Source organism: Sciurus carolinensis, chromosome 11 (assembly GCF_902686445.1).
Source record: "Sciurus carolinensis chromosome 11, mSciCar1.2, whole genome shotgun sequence".
Classification (NCBI taxonomy): Eukaryota; Metazoa; Chordata; class Mammalia; order Rodentia; family Sciuridae; genus Sciurus; species Sciurus carolinensis.
The window spans coordinates 9,843,531-9,856,897 of record NC_062223.1 but is presented as its reverse complement, the minus strand read 5'-3'; the positions used below and the strand labels follow the sequence as shown (position 1 = coordinate 9,856,897).

At 54.5% G+C, this 13,367-nt stretch overlaps 2 protein-coding genes across 5 annotated transcripts; one reads left to right on the top strand and one right to left on the bottom strand.

Annotated features, from left to right (window-relative positions):
- Positions 1–4,826: 4,826 nt before the first annotated feature.
- C11H11orf68 (chromosome 11 C11orf68 homolog) lies at positions 4,827–7,038 on the bottom strand. Of its 4 annotated transcripts, none has more exons than XM_047516921.1 (3): positions 6,866–6,902; positions 6,474–6,573; positions 4,827–6,196 (listed from the first exon to the last, which is right to left on the bottom strand). In XM_047516921.1, exon 3 carries the CDS (start codon positions 6,193–6,195, stop codon positions 5,440–5,442), a length of 756 nt encoding a protein of 251 aa, XP_047372877.1. In that variant the 5' UTR covers position 6,196; positions 6,474–6,573; positions 6,866–6,902; the 3' UTR covers positions 4,827–5,439. The 4 variants fall into 4 exon arrangements, with proteins under 4 accessions (XP_047372877.1, XP_047372879.1, XP_047372875.1 ...); XM_047516923.1 differs by having other exon boundaries at positions 4,827–6,199; positions 6,866–6,884; XM_047516919.1 differs by lacking the exon at positions 6,474–6,573 and having other exon boundaries at positions 4,827–6,199; positions 6,866–7,038.
- Positions 7,039–7,253: 215 nt separating this feature from the next.
- Positions 7,254–9,514, top strand: Drap1 (DR1 associated protein 1). Its single transcript, XM_047519653.1, has 7 exons — positions 7,254–7,530; positions 7,773–7,845; positions 7,931–8,024; positions 8,304–8,423; positions 8,533–8,626; positions 8,856–8,944; positions 9,290–9,514. Exons 1-7 carry the CDS (start codon positions 7,489–7,491, stop codon positions 9,393–9,395), a joined length of 618 nt encoding a protein of 205 aa, XP_047375609.1. The 5' UTR covers positions 7,254–7,488; the 3' UTR covers positions 9,396–9,514.
- Positions 9,515–13,367: the final 3,853 nt, after the last annotated feature.

Here is a 13,367-nt window from a genome sequence, read left to right as displayed (position 1 = left end):
CAGAGAGGCACAACCCTCAGCTCCCCCCTGATACCCAGCAGGCCCCTGACCAGGGCAGAGGGAAGCAGAACCAGCCCAGTCTCCCTGCGGGACAGGAGCCTGGAGGCTGGATAATCAGGGTGCATGTGTGTGCATGCGAGTGTGTGTGGAGTGTGGTGCGTTGGGGGAGACAGGTGGTGAGACGAAAGGGAGGATCTGACTTGGGAGGAAGGGATTGGGTTTGGAAAGGTGTCGAAGTCCTGGAGAGACTGGGGTGGAGGGGATGACGCTCTGCCCTCTCCTGGCCTCTGAGGGTTGGCTGGCTTTTCTGTGGGAGTTAGCTTTCTCCCTTTGGTTGGGGAGGGGAGAGCCAGGACCTGGTGCAGGACTTATCTGTCCCCTAGGGTTCCCAGGGGACAGAGCTGGGGACCAGAAAAACCAATTCAGTCTTCGCCTCTAGGGGCTAGAACTGCTCAGGGCCCGGGGCAAAGCCTCCTGCTACAGAGGTGTGGATAACACTCCTGGGAGTGGTGGAGGCTGCCAGAGTATTTCTAACCTTGACCTTGGCCAAACATCTCTTGTCCTCAGTTTCCCATCAGTGAAAGGAGGGCTGTAAGAGTGAAGCGATTTAGTGCCCAGCACACAGCAGGTCTGCTCTTACTCTCTGAGCCTCAGTTTCCTCACCTATACAATGGGTGAGAAAGGATGCCTGAGGTGCCCCTGTTCAGCCCTCAGTCTGGTTATATAGTATCTTGTTTTCTTCCATGGGGAAACTGTCCCCAAAGGCCTGTCACCCTGCCTGACTGGCCCTCTGTCTAGCCTGGGGTTTGCTATGACTTACCGGGAGGCCAGTAACCAAGAAACCATGGGGTTGGTGGGCTTCTCAGCCAGGTGCCCTCAGGGGATACCTTACCCTTACCCTTGTTGCCTGGGGGATGCACGTCAGAGAAATGGGGAGTTTCCCTTCTCAGATGAATCAGCCTTGTGACCCAATCCCCATCCTTGCCAGGGCCCCTCCCAGTCGCTGGGAGTGGGGTGCAGCTGCCCCGCCGGGAAAATCCCCCAAATCCTGCCAAATCTCTGGCTGAGTGTCTCCAACTCTGTTTCCTGTCCTCCTTATTCTGCCCACCGTGTCCTGGCGGGAGACAGGGGTGGGGCAGGGTCTCCCCTTACTAGCAACCCTCCTGGTGCCTCCTCTCCAGGGCTGGGGGTTAGCAGAGTGTGGTAGAGAGGACTGTATGTGTGAGTGGGTGGCACGGAGGGTCTTCTTTTCCTGGCTTCAGGCATTTTCCCCTTGGTTTTGTAAAAGGGGCGTAGCACAGGGGCTTGTCCAAGTTTAGCCAGCCTACCCCAAGCCTAGCCTCTTCCCTACTCCACATTGACAGAACCCAGCCAAATAAAGCGGAGTCCCTTGCCAGCCTGAGCGTGGCTTCAGGGAGCTCTTGGCCTACAGAGGAGCAGTCCTTCACCATAGGCCCTGGGGACCCTTCTTGCCTGGTGGTTGCCTTTTCTGAACCTTAGTTTTTTCATCAGAATTAAAGGGAATCTCCATTTGTCTTTGCCTGTCTCCCAGATGTCTCTGAGGAACCAAGCTGGGTGCTTTACCAACTGATCCGAAGCCCTTGGCAGATCTCGTTGATTTCTGCAGTGCTCATTCAGTATCACTTTCATATAGCGAAAGCTCAACCATGTAGCAGGTGCTCTGGAGCACGATGACCGGGTCCACATCTTGGCTCTGACACCTACTGTGTCCTTGAATCAACTACTGAACTTCTCTGAACTTGTTTTCTCTTCTGCAAAATGGCCATAATAGCCAAGCCAAATGAAACTGTGTGAGGTAATCCAGGTAAACACTTGGCACAGTACCTGGCTCTTGTCAACAGAATGAGGACACTGAGGCCTAGAGACAGAGAATGACTTTCATTCAATCACACATTTATTGAAGAATGTTTATTGACACCCCCACTAGGCTGGGTGCTGCTCTTGGTACTGAGGATACCCTGGAGGATAGGTAAACTGCTGCCACTGTCCTCAAGGGATCCAGGACACACGAATGGGAGCCACAAAGCTAGGTGCAGTGGCACACACCTGCAATCCCAGTGACTTGGGAGGCTGGGGTAGGAGGATGGCAAGTTTGAGGACAGCCTCAGTAACTTAGTGAGGCCCTGTCTCAAAATGAAAAATAAAAAGGGCTGGCAATGTGGCTCAGTAGTAGAGTACCTCTGGGTTCAAAAGCCAGAACCAAAAACAAAAAACAAAAAAACAAAAATCCCTGTGTGTGGTGGCACACGCCTATTATCCCAGTGGCTGGGGAAGCTGAGGAGGATCGTGAGTTCAAAGCCAGCCTCAGCAAGAGTGAGGTGCTAAGCAACTCAGTGAGAAGCTGTCTCTAAATAAAATACAAAATAGGACTGGGGATGCGGCTCAGTGGCCAAGGGCTCCTTAGTTCAATCCCTGGTACCAAAAAAAAAAAAAAAAAAAAAAAAGATGGGAGCCACAGGTGGGTGCCTGTAATGGGAACCTGGGAATGTGCTATAGCAGTTGGGGTGAAGATAGGTGGCAGAAAGTCTGTGGAGATAACCCCTGAGCCCATGGGTCTGAGATGTGGAGTTAGCTAGGAAAGTGGGTGAGGAACAGGCATGCCCATCAGAGGATATGGCACGAACAAAGGCACAAAAGTGGGAAAGGCCAGAATGTGTGCAACAAAACCATATGCAGCTTACAATTCCAGAACAAGGACGAGAAGGGAGCGGGGGACAGAGACCGTGGGAGGGGACAACAGAAGCTGGATCTGAGTTAATTACTTCCCTTAATAATTCATGGAGGGCTTGGGTTGTGGCTCAGTGGTAGAGCGGCTGCCTGGCAAGTGTGATACCCTGGGTTCGATCCTCAGCACTGCATATAAATAAGTAAATTATAAATGTCCATTGACAACTAAAAAAGTATTTTAAGAAAACTTAAAATTTATGGAGAGCTAGACTCGGGGCTGAAATTAAGGCACCGTTTCTGGCTTTGTGGAGCGCACAATCTGGGTATATGACTTAGGGACACCAACCAGGTCTTGTGATCAGGGCTGCACAGTCAGTGTTCTAGTAGAAGGAAGGCCTGAGACCCAGTGGGCAAAGGAAGTGCCAGTTGGCTTTGGTGGAATGAGCATGGGCAGGTAGGGGTGCCTGAAGAAAGCCAGGGCACTGACGGCCTGATCGATGGCAGCCCAGGAGAGTGGACTCCTGCAGGCTGTGGGGCCAAGGAAGGACTCTGAGCAGTTCAGAGACATGGGCAACTGCAGCGGTGGCTGTAGACCTGGAGATGTGGGAAGACACGACGCAAACTACTGGTCATCGCCATCGTTTGGCAGAGACGGCGAGGAATGGGCCGGTGCAGGGCCATGGGGACAGAGGGATGGAGAGCAGGGATGAGTGTGACAAGCTTTCTTATGGGAGTGCCAGGGCTGCCCGCATCACTTGGGCATCTTTGTGGCACCCATGAGGGCCTGTCCAGAAACCCCCAAAACCTTGGCCCACTTCAATCAAACACAAAGCACTGATGGTCTGAGGTAGGCAGGGCACCGGGTTCCAACTCAAAAGCCAGTTCTGGGGACTTCCCAAGGTTGGATTGAGGGGGACCCAGCCCTGGGGAAGCTCAGGGTGGGGAGGAAGCTGGGGAGGGGGTTGAGCCAGCATCTCATGACTCAGTCACTTCCACCCAGTCAGCCCAGTGGCATCTCCGCTCCCCTGCTCCAAATTCCAACTTGGTGAGGCTGCTGGAGGCTGAGTCAGCTCCTGCACGGCACGAGAGCAGCATCCAGGACGGTTCCCTGCCAAATCCCCTGGCCCTCAACCAAGGCAGGGCCAGGCGCAGAGTTGGGGAGGCAGGGGATGCAGGAGCCAGGCTTCCAGAGGCTACAGCAGCTCGAATGGAGCAAGGTGGCCCATGAGATTGTGTGAGTGAATGTGCTTTGTGGGTTGTGAAGCATTAACACAGGCAAGATTTTCTCCTCTAGGTCCAAGACCACACTTTGCCTGAGGAATTCAGAGAACAGGACACACATCCCAGCTCTGCCCCACTTAATGGATTACCCTGAGGAAACTCCTTTCCCCTCTTGACCTCAATTTCCTTGACCACAGGATTGGTGGTCCCTTTAAAGAGGTCATGAGACTTAAATGATGTAGATGGAAATGCTTCACGAACTGGTGGCTTCTGTGATGGTCAGGATGATACAGATTAGGACACATGGCAAACCTCTGGAGACACCATCAATGGTTGTACAGGTTATTCACTGAGACCATCCAGTCCAGAGTGTTGAAATCCAGCACATCCTCTGCTTGCCAAATGGTGTGCCTCAGTCTGGGACTGCCAGAACCAAGAAAACTCTTTTCTCTAAAATACACAAATGCACCCTGGGGAGTAGGAGTGGCCCCTTGGGACTTCCGGATTTATGGAAAAACTGATTCTAACTTTTTAGGTGCAGAAGAATTAGGGCTGGCTTTACAGAAGTTCTCAGAAAGCGAGACCACTGTTGGACACAGTGGCACACACCTGCAATCCCTGTGACTCAGGAGGCTAAAGCAGGAGGATCACAAGTGCAAGACTAGCCTCAGCAACTTAGTGAGACCTGTCTCAAAATAAAAAAACAAAAAGGGCTGGGGATGTACTCCATAATGGGTTCAATTCCTAGTACTGGAGGGGGTGTGGGGGGAGAGGGAGAAGGGAGATCATTGTTGGCAGTGAGGCGTATCTTATTACTGGGCAGGAGTGGGTTACAAGGGGCAGTATCTCCTGGCCCAGCCTCTCCCCAGCAACCAAGCAGTTAACCACTAAGACAGTATTTTAAAAAACACTCAAGACACAGACCCAAGCTGGGTTTTATTGAAATGCCAGGAGCAGGCACATGTCAAGGTAGCCAGAAAAGGGAGGAAGGTGTGCAGGCTTGTGAGAGGGCAGGGAGGGCCAGGCCCCATGTTGTGGCCCTGTATCCTCTTTCTGCCAGGGGATCAGTGGGCACAACTACCCTCCCAACAAAACGGCATCTCAGTCCTGCAGGGTCCCTGCCCCCTGGACTATGATGGTTCCAAGGAGAGGGAATGGAAGCACTGTTTTCCTCCTTGAGAGGGAGGAAGGAAAGAAGGGAAGACTTCAGGAAGGGAAGGTGTAACTGGGGTCGGGGGTGGCCAAGGAAGGTTCTCTTCTTGAGTATCTGCACCCAAACTGTGATCCTGGGCAGTGATGGGAGCAGCATGAGGGCCTGGCCCTCAGGGAGCCAAAGCCTCCAGTTTGTCGGGGCTGGAGTCAGTCCTGAACAAAGGGCAAAAGTTCCAGGGGACTGAAGATGCAGGAAGTTCCCAAGTAACCTAATCCTCAGAGCTGCGGGGGCTTGGCCTTGGGACAAGGAGGAGGAAGACAGTTGAGTCCATCCTCAGCAGGGTGGGGATAGAGGACAGTCTCCCCCATTTGGCCCTATTAAGTCAGTTCCACATTGTTGGCACGGTCCAGCACCCGAGAGCCACGGGAACTGCCTCCAAGCTGGAAACGGCTCTCATAGAGAGTAGGGCAGAGATGCCAGCGATTGGCCCGGTAGATGCCCAGGTAGGTGTAGACATCTGGCTTGTAGGTGAGCAGACACTTAATGCCTGCCGCACGGATGGCCGAATCTGCCTCCAGTACACCCAAGCGGTCCGTAAAGTCATCCGTGTAAACACAGATGACCTGGCGCCCACCCTCCTTGGCCCGTGGGCTCACCTTGGCCACCTGAAGTCGGCCCTCAACCACAGCCCGGGCAATGCCAGCCCAGGCATGGTCCAGCTTGAAGCCAGGTGCCAGGTGAATCAGCCACTTGCCTGAAAGCACATGGTGGGTGATGGCCAGCTGGCGCAGGGTACCTGGTGTGATGGGCCGACCACTGTTCTGCAGAGCCTCCCAGGCTGCCTGCAGGCCCTGTACGTCACCTGAGTTGGGGATATAGCCCTGCCCATAGGCTGCAATCCAGCCCACAGGTTCAGAATTGGGTGAACCGGGGTCCCCATAGCGTGTGACTTGGGATGGTGGGTACTTGGCCAACCAGGCATCCAGTTCAGCAGCAGGTGTAGTTCGGGCATCAAACACCAGCCAGGGGTCCATGTCAGCTGCCATGGCCTCAGCAGCCAGGTGCTCAGCGGTGAAGCCATCCTCCCGGCCACCTGGAGAGTCCTCCTCCTCCAGTTCCTCACCTGGCTCCATCCTGCTATGAGGGAATCGAGTCAGGGCAGGTCTGAGACAACGAGGCATACTGGGTCCCGGTGGTACAAAGTACTACATAAACTGTGTGGCCTTGGGCAAGACTTAACATCGCTGTCCCTCATCTTACAATGAAATAATAACTGGTCCTGTCCCGTGGATTTGTTTTGAGAATTAAATGCCTGAGGTGGAGTGGGCCCTAGGTAAGCTACTGTTATTACTACTCTCACCGCTTACAGAATAGGTAAGCTCAGCGAAAAGGGACTTGCCCAAGGTCACACCTGTAGTGAGTGGCGGAGAGGAATGTGAATTCAGGTGTGGGAGCAAGCAGCCCCAGCAACACCTCCTGTAGAGACCGGCTGGGATCCAAGACGCTGCGATCTAATGGACAGAAGCAAAGAAGCGCAGGTTCACGCAGTCCCCCAGGTAGGCCCAGGAGGGCGTGGCCTCCGGGGAAGACGTTCTCGGGAAGGCTTCAAGACAGGGACATTGAGGCCCTGAGAGGCCAGAGTGACCTGTCCGAAACCAATGGGCGGTGCCCGGACTCGAACCCGGGCTGGATAGAACCTGCGGGAGAGCCAGGCTCCGGCCCTGCCACGCCCGCCGCCATTAGCGCACTCGGCCCGAGAAGTGCCCCCACCCAGCCCTGCCCCTCCCGCCGCTCCGCAGTCACCTCCGGCCTTCGCTGCGTTCGGCGCCGGCCCAGCCTCGGGCCCGGCTCCTCTCCTGCCGGGGCTCCGCGCCGCCGCCGCCGCCGCCGCCGCCGCCGCCGCCGCCGCCGCCGCCTCCGCCGCGCCCCGCCCCCGCCACGGCAGCCGCCGCCGCCGCCATCTTAGCGCCCCGCAGCCTCAACAACAACTTTATAGACAAGCGCAGCCACGGGGCGGGGCCACCGGGCCCGACCCGCCGGCTGCGGGGCGGGGCCGGCGGGAAGGGGCGGGGTCTGACGGGGGGGCTGACCCTGGGGCGGAGCCATCGCGGGAACCCAGGGAGGGGCGGGCCTACGGGGGGGCGGGGCTAACGTTCGCTCTTCTGGCTTGGGGGCGGGCCAGAGTGGCTGGTCGGTCGAGCACCGACGCGCACCGCCCGGGAGGCTCTGAGAGCCGGGCGCTTGGGCCCTGCGAGCGGCGTCTCGACAGGCGGCGCTAGGACCCCGTAGGGAGCGGCGGGGGCGGAGCGGGCGGCACCAGGACCCGGGGGAACCGCGTCGGGCGGGCAGCGAGCAGGCCCGGAGGCCCGGGGGCCGGAGGCTGCGGGCGGCGGCGCTGGGCCCGGCGCAGCGAGAGAGGCCCGGAGATGCCGAGCAAGAAGAAGAAGTACAACGCGCGGTTCCCGCCGGTGAGCACGTGGCTTGGCCCGGCGGGAGCAGGCCCGGGCTCTGGGGAGGCTCTGGCCCCGCCGGGCCGGGGGTGGGGGCGGGCGCCTCTGGGTTTCGGGACCTGAACGCCCCGCCCCCTTCCGTGCCCTCCGGGCCTCCGTGTCCCCCCTCCCGCCCCCTTGCTCCCGGGATCCCTCTCGTTCCCCCCGGCACCCTTTCAGGGACCACCGCGACCGGGTCCGAACTCTGCCCCCTTCTGTAGGCGCGAATCAAGAAGATCATGCAGACGGACGAAGAGATTGGGAAGGTGGCGGCGGCTGTGCCTGTCATCATCTGTATCCTGTCGGGGGCTGGCCGGGTTGAGGAGCCTGGGGGAGGGACCGGGCGCCTCCTTGCCGCGTTCTCCTTGACACCACTCAGCCCGGGCGCTTGAGCTCTTCCTGGAGTCGCTCTTGAAGAAGGCCTGCCAGGTGACCCAGTCCCGAAACGCCAAGACCATGACTACATCCCACCTGTGAGTGGCCACGGAGCTGAGAGGGACCCGTAGGAAGACTGTGTCTTGACAGGGAGGGGGGATGCTGCTGGAAGACCAGTAAGACTCAGAGACTGGTGGAGGAGAGTTTGGGTGTTCCATGCAGGGGGAACAACCTGAGCAAAGCAGAGAGGCTGTGGTGGGGTTGGGGAGAGCATTTTCTAGACTCCTCTCCTGACATCCAGGGCTCCTTGCTTCCCTGGCCGAAGGACTCCGTGTTTGGGCCCCACTGAAATGCCTTCCCCTCCCCACCTCTTCCAGGAAGCAGTGCATCGAACTGGAGCAACAGTTTGACTTTTTGAAGGACTTGGTAGCATCAGTGCCTGACATGCAGGGGGATGGAGAAGACAACCACATGGATGGGGACAAGGGTCCTCGCAGGTGGGGACCAGGGCCAGGTGTATAGGTGGGGAAGGCCAAAGCTACAGGTGCTGGGGGGCAACCAAAGAGGGAGAAGACCTCTGTGCAGATGAATTGTACCTTCCTGCAGGGGCCGGAAGCCAGGAGGTAGTGGCCGGAAGAATGGTGGGATGGGAAGCAAAGGCAAGGACAAGAAACTGTCTGGAACAGACTCAGAGCAGGAGGTGAGTGAGGCCTCAATCACCTGTTCTGTCCTGTGTTGATGAGAAGGGCAGCCTTGTGCCAGGTTGAGCGGACTGAAGGTCTGGTCTCATCCTCATCTGTGACTTCTTGTACCCCGTATAAGTTAGCTTTGGGGGTCTGTTCCTGTCCCTGCCACTCTCAGAGATCTGGGATCCCTGCTGATGGGCCCATGGCTTTTCTTGTCAACTCTGACCTCTGCTTTGCTCACAGGATGAGTCTGAGGATACAGATACTGATGGGGAAGAAGAGACACCACATCCCCCACCCCAGGTCAGCCACCCCTCTGCACACTTTCAGAGGTAAGCAGCCCAGGGCATCAGGGGGGAGCTACCAGACTCCTCAAGATCACTTGGTTTTCCCAGTGATCTTCCCTGGCCACTTGGTGTGTTGGTTGTAGTAGGATTGGGGGATGGGAAGGGAGCAAATAGGAGTGCTGAAAGGCATCAGACTGTTTTCTGAAAGGTCTTGTCCCTGCCTTGGTCAGGGGCAGCAGATGGAGCCTGGTCAGGGGCTGTTCTGGGCCCTTCCCTCCTTGGGATTTGGCTCTCCATGGTCCCAGAGGGTGGAGGGTGGGGTGGGGCTCAGTGGGTCAGGATGGGCATGGGAGCAAAGCCTGATTTTCCCTCCTGCTTTCTGCCCTGCAGCCCTCCGACCCCCTTCATGCCCTTTCCCTCTACTCTGCCTTTGCCCCCGGCCCCCCCGGGCCCCTCAGCACCTGACGCAGAGGACGAAGAGGACTATGACTCCTAGCACCCTCTGCCCCCCAGGCCATACCCCCTTTTAGTCCGTTTTAGTTGCTCTGGGGGGAAGAGATAAGATGGAACTGTTCTTAAATTTATTAAAAAATAAATAAACAAAAGGGAACATCAGTGTCTTCTCAGCCTGTGTTCAAGGCTTTGTGACTGTTTTCCCATCCACTCCATTGCCTTCCCACACTCAGGGACCTTGGTAGGTCAGGCAGTGGCTGAATTATGTACGTGTCAACTGGGGAGGCTGGAGGCCCCAGTTGTGCCAGGGTGGCACCAGGGATGCTGACAGGAGTGGGGAGGGTGGTCTAGTGCCCATGTCAGGACTGGATGTATTGGGGGACAGCCTATCTGACGTGCTGTGACCTGCTTTTCTCTGTACTGCTGTGAGGGGACAGGCAAGGCAGATAGAGATTGGACCTTGAAAACTGTGGGGCAGGATAAGGCAGAGGCACAGAGCTCAGCAGACCCAAGGCTTGTTTTGGCCTTAGACAAGACTTGACTTGGGGGCTAGAGAGAGGGAATTATTAAAGACAACTCCCAGTTTTTTTTCTGCAGCAACTTTGGCCATTCTCTAATGGACCTGTAGGACAGGTAGGAGGGAGGGACTGGGCAGGCCACCAAAGCAGATAGGAGCCATCAGGCCCACGGCCACCTCGCTGCTTCTGGAAGGAAGTGGTCAGCTACCTGATGCTGCAGAAAAGGATGTGGTGCCTGCAAGGTGTCCTTTAGCTTCAGGGGAACCTTCACCAGAGCTGCTTCAGTGCTATACTAATTCTTGACAAAGGAGCAGGAATTGAGATGAGAAGCTCTGGGTGAAGAGGGTCTGTGCTTGGGTCTGTGAGGCCACTGAAGGAACAGGGTCTGGGTTTTGTTTGTTCTTATTTTGGTGATATTGGGGATCAAAACCAGGAGTACTTAACTACTGAGCAACATCCCCCAGCCCTTTATATTTTTTTTATTTTGAGACAGGGTCTTGCTAAGTTGCTGAGGGTCTCACCAAATTACTGAGGCTCCCCTCGAACTTTCAATCCTCTTGCCTCAGCCTCCCAAATCACTGGGATTATAGGCATGTTCCACTGTGCCTGGCAAACGTCTATTAAGTAACTAAGGGGTGGGCAGTTTATACAGCATAGATACACTAAACAAAGGGAATATTCATATCCTGGACTGACTGGAACAGACTAATAGGCTATTCCGCGATGCTACTCAGAATTGTATGCAATTTAAACTTATTATTTCTGGAATTTTCCACTTAGTATTTTCACATATAGGTTGACTGCAGTAACTACCATCATGGAAAGAAAAACCACAGGTGGGGAGAGAGATGTTAATGTGCAGGATTTCTTGTGTGTGTGGGGGCAGGGGGGGCGGTACCGGAGATTGAACCCAGGGGCACTTAACCACTGAGCCACATACCCAGACCTTTATTTTTTATTTATGTAATTTATTTTATTTATATATTTATATATTTTTATTTATTTGTTAAGTTGCTTAAGGCCTCACTAAATTACTGAGGCTGGCTTTGAATTGGAGAGCCTTCCAGGCTGTTGGGATTCTGCTGGGATTACAGGCGTGTGCCACCAAACCCAGCAGGATTTCATGTATGACTTACAGGCCCCCTAAAAGTTTTCCAGTGGGAGTAAAAAAATCGAAGCTGGGATCTTAAGGTTTAGCAGCAAAAGAGGGTGATTCACATGTGCTAGGACCTTTAAGAAGAGAGACCTTGGAGATTTCAACAAATGTAAATAGATCAGAAGGAGTATAAAGCGGCAAGAGGGGATGTTTAGTGGTGAGTGAGTGCTTGCCTCACATGAAAGAGGCCCTAGGTTCAATCCCCAGCACAAACAGAAATGCTGGGCCTAACAGTGTTTTGTTTTGTTTGGTATCAGGGATTGAACCCGGGGTGCTTAACCACTAAACTACAACCCCCAGTCTTTTTTTTTCTTTTTCTTTTTTTTGCTGAGGCTGGCTTTGAATTTGTGATTCTTCTGCCTGGGCCTCCAAAGCTGCTGGGATTACAGGATTACAGGTACACCACCGTGTCTGGCTCAGTTTTTTTTTTTTTTTTTTTTTTTTTAAGATGGGGGAAACAAGTTTCTAGAGAGAGGGACTGTGAAAAGAGAATAGAATTGGTGGATAGAAGTGGTAGGCCTGAGGCAAACCCCAGTGTGAAGAGGGAGTTGGTTTGGGTAGGGCATTGAGGTGCCCAGAGTTTTTTCCTGATGGTGGCTGGCTGCTCTGTGAAATAGAAGTCAGGGTCACCTGCCTTATGTTAGGAGACAAGGTGGGCTGAGATGGCTCCAAGGACAGTGGAAGGGGCTGCAGCTTGAGGCGTGTTGGTGTGGCACAGCTGGCACCATCTCTCTCTTACCCCAGCATGGGGTGTGTGCAATTCATGCCACACCCTGAGGTTGAGAGGTGGGCAGGCGCACCAACCTGGACAGTCACAGCACCCTAGCACATGAGAACCCTGGAAATTGAGGTGGGACCACTGGGAAGGGGTTTTGACAAGATCACTGTCAAGGATGACAGTGGCGGTCACACTAGTGTGGCAAAGCTGATGGACTGGGAGCTACTGGAAGGTTGTGCCACCCCAAGGAGCCATCCCGCCTGAGAATGACATCAGTGCCAGGGACAGAGCTGAGACGTTCCATGATAGAGACTTCTGATGGCATCTTAGCACCCGGATCTTGACCCTTCAGAACCTTGTGCATCTGGACTTCCTAATCACCCACCCAGACACCAGAAACGGGAAAGTGACCTCACTGAGAAGATGGTGACAGAGCTCGTAGTGCTGGTGGGAATGTGTGGGGACAACCACCTTGGAAAGCATTTGGCTGTAAAATATAGGTTTTCCCTGTGACCCAGCTGTTCCACTTCTAGGTATCTTACCAAGAGAAGTGAGGGCACTTGCCCACTAAAGACATGGGGAGTGTTCATAACCCTGGGAACAGCCCAGCACCCACCAAAAAGAACATGAGTAGATCCATGGCAGCCCGTGTGCCAGAAGAGCAGGGAGGAGCTGACCGCTATTCCTTCAGCAGGGGTAAATCTCGCAGATGTTAAGTTGAGCAAAAGCAGCTCAATGCAGAGTACACAAATGATGTAATTCATTTAAATGAAATTGATGGTGACAGAAGTTTCTTTTTTTTCTTTTTTCTTTTTTTTTTTTGCGGTGCTGGGGATCGAACCCAGGGCCTTGTGCATGCAAGGCAAGTACTCTACCAACTGAGCTATCTCCCCAGCCCAGTATAGTAGTTTCTTAAGGGTGGGATTTGGCTGGGAGGGGGCACAGGGAACCTTTTGGAAATACTGTATCACTCAAACTGCATAGTGGTTATATAAAAAGTTACATCCAGGCATATACTTAGGATTTGTGCAATTTTATGATATCCTCGTAAAAATTTTATTCATTTATTCTATCTACCTACCTACCTATCAAGAATCTATTGCCTGCCAAGCAGTGTTCTACGTAATGGTGATTATTACAAAGTGTTCTTGGAGTACGTTTCTGAAGGGGAAAGACAGATGATAAAGGCCAGAAATAGCATGTCAGATGGAGATTTGTGCTGTGCGGAAAATAAAGCACAATAAGGGAGGCCTGGGGAGTCCAGAAAGGGTGGCCCAGCATCCTGTTCAGGTCCAGTGGTGGCTCGAATGAGATGAGAGTGAGTAGGAGATCCCAGGGTGAGGAGCGAGTGGGCTGCCCCAACCATCTGTGGGGAGAGGGCTCCAGGCAGAGGGAACAGCAAGCCAGAGGTTGAATGGGTGGTGGCTTCTGTCGGTTCCTCTGTGGTCTTCTTCTCCCACTTCCTCAGCCACCAGCCAAGCCCTACTCAGGGCCATCCTGGCTGAGGAGTGTCTTTGTGGTGCTGGCAGCCCCTCGGGGTCCAGAGCTTTGTGGAGGCAGGAAGGGTGTTGGTGTGGGACTGGCCCCTGCTTCACAGCTGCCCAGTGTGCTGCTTGTCCTTAG

What these genes read in the sequence shown, in the direction of transcription:
- C11H11orf68 (XM_047516919.1), bottom strand. Translation starts at nt 7,023, where the DNA reads ATGGCGGCGGCGGCGGCTGCCGTGGCGGGGGCGGGGCGCGGCGGAGGC. An exon ending in GAACGCAGCGAAGGCCGGAG is followed by an intron (nt 6,200 to 6,865) that starts GTGACTGCGGAG and finishes ATTCCCTCATAG; the next exon opens with CAGGATGGAGCCAGGTGAGG.
- Drap1 (XM_047519653.1), top strand. Translation starts at nt 7,489, where the DNA reads ATGCCGAGCAAGAAGAAGAAGTACAACGCGCGGTTCCCGCCG. An exon ending in ACAACGCGCGGTTCCCGCCG is followed by an intron (nt 7,531 to 7,772) that starts GTGAGCACGTGG and finishes CCCCTTCTGTAG; the next exon opens with GCGCGAATCAAGAAGATCAT. An exon ending in GGGGACAAGGGTCCTCGCAG is followed by an intron (nt 8,424 to 8,532) that starts GTGGGGACCAGG and finishes ACCTTCCTGCAG; the next exon opens with GGGCCGGAAGCCAGGAGGTA.